The sequence below is a fragment of the Penaeus monodon genome, chromosome 16, assembly GCF_015228065.2.
Source record: "Penaeus monodon isolate SGIC_2016 chromosome 16, NSTDA_Pmon_1, whole genome shotgun sequence".
In the NCBI taxonomy this organism is placed as follows: domain Eukaryota; kingdom Metazoa; phylum Arthropoda; class Malacostraca; order Decapoda; family Penaeidae; genus Penaeus; species Penaeus monodon.
The window spans coordinates 14,413,662-14,421,161 of record NC_051401.1 but is presented as its reverse complement, the minus strand read 5'-3'; the positions used below and the strand labels follow the sequence as shown (position 1 = coordinate 14,421,161).

Below are 7,500 nucleotides of genomic sequence, written 5' to 3'. Positions count from 1 at the left end.
AATATATATATATATAATATATATATTATATATATATATTATATACAAAATATATAATAATATATATATAAAATATATATATAATATATATTTCCTAATCATTACTTCCTCTCAACAATTTTCTTAGACATGCCATATAAAAAAAATAAAAAGAAGAAAATGGAAAAAAAGGGGGGGAGGGGGGAATGCAGACAGTACAAACATGACATCAAAATAATTACCTCTTTTCGGCCTTTGCATATTTGCTCATGAAGAGATTTGTTCTCCTCATTTAGTAAACGATTTTCGCGATCAATGCGGTTCAAGGCTTCCAACATTGGCGCTTCTCTGGACATTTTCTGAAAGTTAGGGTAATTCTTTAATAGAAGCATATTACAAAGAATTCTACATGAAACATTTACCAATATCACTTTCTGGCAACTGTAATTACTAATATTCCAATCTATTAACCAAAACAGCTCTTCCTAAAATACTAGAACTACTTGTAAAGAATTAGCCTGATGCCACTGAGGATGGCATGTATCTAGATGCCATGCCCACTGTGAGTTTAGTTTATTAATTGGCTCCACAAGTACTTGGTCACTAAGGAGTAGTAGTACTACTAGTACCTGTCTCACCTGTTTATCCTTTTCCTTGATTTTATTAAATATCTTATACTCACACTAATAACATTAATAACATCATAATGATTATGAAGTCTATGATCATAATAACAACACTGATATTGACAGCATCAGTAGGAAAGATTTTATAACTCACGGAAAAGTGAAATCAGGTGAGGTCAAGAGGTCTACTAATTGATTCCTTGATTGGTTGAATACATGTGTAGAGACCTTTCACAAAATACTACAGTGAACACTACATTTGGGTTAACAATATAGAAGGCTCCAAACATTTACTTCAATTTTTATGTAATATGCATATGTTAATTACATTGTAATGATATCAATATCTACATCAATAATCACATATCTTTGTAGCAAATATTAAGACAGTTTAGTACTCTGTGATAATATATCTGTCAAAATTCTCAAACAATTTCTTTACCTTTTTTTCAATAAATAAATAAATAAATACATGAATATATAAATAAACAAAGATACATAGATATACATACATACATACATACATATACATACATACACATACATATATAAGGACTTATTTCCTTTGACAAAAAACTGTCTTGCGACACTAGAAACTGTCGCTAAAGTCATTCATGGCAATGCTGCCAATGTTCTTACACTGTTGCCAAAGGCTCAACTCCACCCCTATTCCTAAGAATTGTGCTTCAGTTGACAAATATGATTTTCTTTTTCAGTTATATCAATATGAAAGCATTTTCATTACGATAGTAGTGTAGATTTTCAAGAAAAATATTTTGTTGCTAGAGCATGACAATCTAGTGAAATGTTTACATGTTTTCCCATATTACCTAAATAGTGAGAGAGATTTCTATGGATCACTTGGAACACATTATGGTCATAGATGTAAAATATCTTATATTATATCTAATTATATATCAACATAATAATAGAAATATATATGTATATATATGTATATATATATATGTATATGTTAGACAATATGTAGTAGATATACGTATGATAATATGTATGTTGTGTATAATGACTAATATAATATATATAATATATATATATAATATATAATATATATATACATAAAATATACATATACATATAATAACAAACATATATATATATTTAATATATAGAACTAAATAGATATATAAATATATTTATAATAAACATATACATAAATAAAATACATATACATACATACACACAACACACACACACAAACACAACACACACACACACACACACACCACACACCACACAACAAAAAACAACCAAAAATATATATTATATATATTATATATATAATATATATAAATAATAATAAATATACATATACATATATAGATTATAATAATATATAATATATACATATAATAATATATATATATATATATCATATAATAATATAAATATAATAAAACAATACATATAATATACAATACAATACAATACATACACACACACACACACACAACACACACAAACAACACACCCACAACACACAACACAACACACAACACACACACACACAAAACACACACAACAAACACACATAATACACACAACACAATATATATATATATATATATATAATATATTATATATATAATATATATATAAATAATACTAACAATACATATATATATATAATATATATATATACATATATATATATATATATATAATAATATATATATAAATATATATATATAATATATATATTTTATATATAATAATATACATAGAATATACATATACATATACATATACATACACACCCACACACACCCCACACACACACACACCACAACACACACACCACACACACACACACCCACACCACACACACACACACACACACACTCACTTACACACACATTATATATATATATATATATATATATATATATATATATATATATATATATATGTGTGTGTGTGTGTGTGTGTGTGTGTGTGTGTGTGTGTGTTATATATATATATATATATATATATATACATATATACATATATATTTATATACATGTATATACATGTATATACATGTATATACATGTATATACATGTATTTACATGTATATACATGTATATACATGTATATACATGTATATACATGTATATACATGTATATACATGTATATACATATATATACATATATATACATATATACAATATACATACACACACACACACACACACACACACACACACACACACACACACACACACACACACACACACACACACACACACACACACACATCTATCCTTGTATATATATATATATATATATATATATATATATATATATATATATATATATATATATATATACATATATATACATGTATAGACATGTATATACATGTATATACATGTATATACATGTATATACATGTATATACATGTATATACATGTATATACATGTATATACATGTATATACATGTATATACATGTATATACATATATACATATATACATATACACACACACACACACACACACACACACACACACACACACACACACACACACACACACACACACACACACACACACACACACACACACATCTATCCTTGTAATTAGAACTCTATACTTACAGCAATTACATAATTACACTACCATCATCAACAAAGGGCCATAATATACATAAAAAAACAAAACAAAAACACAGAATAATTGCAATACATACACGATAACACATCCTCCCAGCCTGATGGTTTTGGAAAGTTAAAAGTTTAAAAGATTTTTAAAAATACACTTCATAAAACTCCCTTTACTTAACTTCCTAGGTTTCTTCTACCATATTCTGATGTTTGTGTCAGTATGAGAATGTGTAGGCATTTGTTCGTATCCTAATGTTACACGGTCTATGGAGGGATAGTTTGGATTCAGTGATGCATATTACATCTGGTTTATTAATTTCAATAATTGTATCTAATTCTAGTAACTAGTAACTTCAAACATAAACTATCTATAATTGTATAAACTATTTCTATATAATCTTTTGGTATTCCTTTTGGCTGCAAGGTGAATGTTTCCCTGTTTCTACATTTTGGTTCCGATAGTAAACTTGTTTTGCTTAGAGGCCTCTCACCCTCCAAAAGTTTTCTTCTACATTTGTCATCTTTGGTCATATTTTCTCTTATCCAGATTTTCTTATATATATCATGGTTGACCAGGCCTTTAGCTTTCTTTACTACATCAGTCACCATTAGCTCATTCATGCATGTCACATTTACAAGGCATTTCTTTCCCTTTTCTGCTACAATCACAGACTCCTAAAAGCTATGATATTCTGCTCAGAGAATTTAGGATTTATGACCTTGAGAATACTGATAATCAATTTCTTGTCTTTGTTGTATTGTTCAATTTCATCTACAACTTTTTCTTTAAGTCCCAATATGACTATGTCCTTGTTTACATCAGCCTATTGATTACTTTATCAACTTTTTCTTGCAGAATTGTGCCTCATTTGACTACCATTGCCAGGCATCTGGCATATTTAATTTTCCTGTCAGACTTTTTAGTATTCTCTCTCTGAATGGTCGTGCTCCTGTGCAAACTATACACTAATTCCTCCAAATTTACATTTTCTTCACATGTTTTCAAACATTCTGCTACCAGGCTGTCTACCTTTGCTTTAAGAGCCTTAATTGTAACTGCTGCTTCTGCTAACCTTATTTTCCTGGTCTGATCTCAGTAGTTCCCATTAAACAAACCCAAAACAGAGCTGTACTCAGAGCAGTTGTGTCTACGTATGAAATGCTTACCATGCAGGATTCGCAGTCACTTCTCCCCTCCCTCACTTTCGCTCTCATGTCCCGGCCCACAAAGCCTCACTATCTTTTTCAATTTTTCACATATTCATTCACTTTATAACCCAAAATTATTCTTTCAGCATTATCTATGCACATTTACAGAACCCATGGCTAACAGACTTGACCACCCATTTCCCAATCTTCTCTGAATTTAACAACATTTAACAACTATACTGCACTGATATCATGCACTGCACTCTCCATGTGTGTGTTTATGTCCGTGTATGAGTGCACATGCATGTGCTGTGTGTGTGCATTCTCAATATAAATTTGAATGTACTATGATCATGGCATCTTCACATATAAATTTTCTTCTTTTTATGTATGTAGCAAAGTTATAAATTAATGGTCATACATATGCACTATAAAAAGACTGATTCATACATCTGGATAATCATAAAAATACTCATATATATCATACACACTAAATCTGTATCACATATATGTTGACACATAAATGAATGCATGTATACAAATATACATGTCTCTGTAAGTACTTACACATGCAAATGCGCGTGCGCGCGCGCACACACACACACACACACACACACACACACACACACACACACACACACACACACACACACACACACACACACACACACACACACACACACACACACACACACACACACACACACACAAAAAAAGGACTTAAACACCAGACAGTGTGGGGGAGAAAAGAAAAGGAAGAGTGAGATATGAAACCATGTCAATACTTACAACCATGAACAGGTGGACGATATAAATAGTAATAATGGTGCATACAACTATGCCCAGGAATACAAGTGCTCCTGAGGACATATGTGGATCAGCAACCTCTGCTTCCACACCAAAGGCCAGTCCTTCTGGAAGCTAAAAATACCAGGTTTATCAACAGACATTAGTGAATTAAAGGCAATCTTTGGTATAGTTATGACAAAAATGATAAAAGTCATACTAAAATTATAGTATTTTAGTTTTACTTAGCAAGGTTACAAATATGTTGGTTTTGATAAATGATTTCATCTGCTAAATAGACTTATTCAAAAAAGTTAGAAATATTCTACAACAGTTTGTAGTAAGTCTAATATTCCAACAATATCACCAGCAACAATGAAATCATCTGCATAATACCCACAAAACTCTTTCATTTATTTGGATTCAAAACCACACACAGGTTGGCAAAACAACCAACTATAATTTTCAGTCTATTTTTTCAAACTAAAAGCTATCTTTTCAAAGATCTACAAATCTAAAAATGGAAAGTGCCAAAACCTAACCCATTCACACCAAACTTGATGTGTACAGGCACTGTTCATTGTTTTGTTTAGTGCAGACAGGGGCGATTTAGACCTATTTCTTAACATATTTGTTCCAATTCATACATTCATTGACCAAAAACAAAAATATTGTTCCACATATATTGGAAGATATTACCTACATTACACGAAAAAATGAAAAAAAATATATAATGATAGCTTAAAGAGTAAGATGCAGTGGACGACAGACCACATTATGCAAAAACATGGGGAGTTTGGCCCTACCCTTGGAGTAAGCACAGTCCTACTGGGGTGATTATGGAAGTATAAAAAAAAATATACATACATTCTTTGAATTAATTACCCATTTATATACATATTTCATCATGAAGTACATGAAAACCCCTCCAACTGCAACATCGATGTGTATACTAAAAGTCTACAACAGCAAATTGTTCCAAATGTTGGTAAACATACACACCATTACTGATTATGTGCATCTCTCAAATTTCCACTTTATTATTTTGCATTTATTTAGCATTTCATGCTAAATACGCACACACACATGCACACACACACAATGAAAATATTATGCACAGGCTATGAAATAAACAAACTTGGCCAAAACCATGAATATCGGTAAACAAAGTTTGCCGACATGTTTGTTTCACTGCGTTTATGCATACTTGTATATTTTTTATCCTAATTTCCTTAATTCATAAAATTTTGCTGTTATAATGACACAAGAAATATAAAAATAGTTTTGCCCTGTTCGGAACATTCAAAGCCATAAATGATTTATTTATATTTATATCATGCATGAAACAAGGGATTAGGACTTTTTCATCCCACTACTTGTAAAGGTCCAAATCGCCCTGATTGGCTCTTAATTTTGGCTCTAGAACCACTTAGTCACTAAGGCATCAATTCCTAGACCTATCTGAGCTCATTCACCCTTTTCTTGGAATTTTGGTGCAGAAAAGTTTTAGTTTCTATTACTATTATCATTGTTACCAATAACATAATAATAATAATGAAATTAAAAACTTCCCTGAAAATTAGAGGAATATGTTAACCAAATGATATGTTGGCCAAGGAAACGACTTATTGTGAAGCCGTCTATTTATAAACAAAATTAATAAAACAAAACCACAGTACACAGTGCCAGTGCTAATGGGTTAAGAACAGTGACCACACTGAAGTATTGTGCAGAAAAGAAAAAAACACACAGAATTTCAGTGTAAAAGAAGGGATAACTATATACAACCACAAAACATTTTCACTAAATCATATAAAAAAAAATCTCAATACTCTTGGTAAAGACAAACAATGCCAGTATGTATTACCTAATGTTTCAAATACTAGTTTTATCAAAAATATTTACCCACAGAGTAACACATCCTTTGTAATATAATTTTGTCTAAAAAAAAAAATGTGTGTATATATATATATATATATATATATATATATATATATATATATATATATATATATATATATATATATATATATATATAATATTTATATATATATAATATTTATATATATATATATAAAGCACTAAACATGCTAACATCATGCTCAGTTTGCACAAATCCAGAATAATTCTTAAAGTAGGACCTTAAAAAAAAAAGAACACACGCACACAGAAAATTTAACAGAATTTTCTAAATAACATTTGTTACCTGAAGTGCTTCTGCTAAAGTCTTCCACTGTTGAAGAGAACATAAAATGCATAAAATAAATTTAATTTCTTTTCTGGACTGAAATATACTTTGTAAAGATGTATAAAATGTATGAATGAGAATGAAAATCTTCACAATACAAGAG

At 29.6% G+C, this 7,500-nt stretch overlaps 1 protein-coding gene across 7 annotated transcripts in view; it reads right to left on the bottom strand.

The window, feature by feature from the left end:
• LOC119582541 (transport and Golgi organization protein 1-like) overlaps positions 1-7,500 on the bottom strand; it is a 59,618-nt gene that overhangs the window by 14,180 nt on the left and 37,938 nt on the right. For 4 of the 7 annotated variants that reach the window (XM_037930869.1, XM_037930871.1, XM_037930872.1 and 1 more), the window contains 3 exons: positions 7,356-7,382; positions 5,153-5,284; positions 222-338 (listed from right to left, as the gene is read on the bottom strand). In XM_037930869.1, the coding sequence (XP_037786797.1) occupies positions 222-338; positions 5,153-5,284; positions 7,356-7,382 (276 nt within the window). The remainder of the gene's footprint in view (positions 1-221; positions 339-5,152; positions 5,285-7,355; positions 7,383-7,500) is intronic. The other 3 variants (XM_037930873.1, XM_037930870.1, XM_037930868.1) reach the window with 1 other exon arrangement.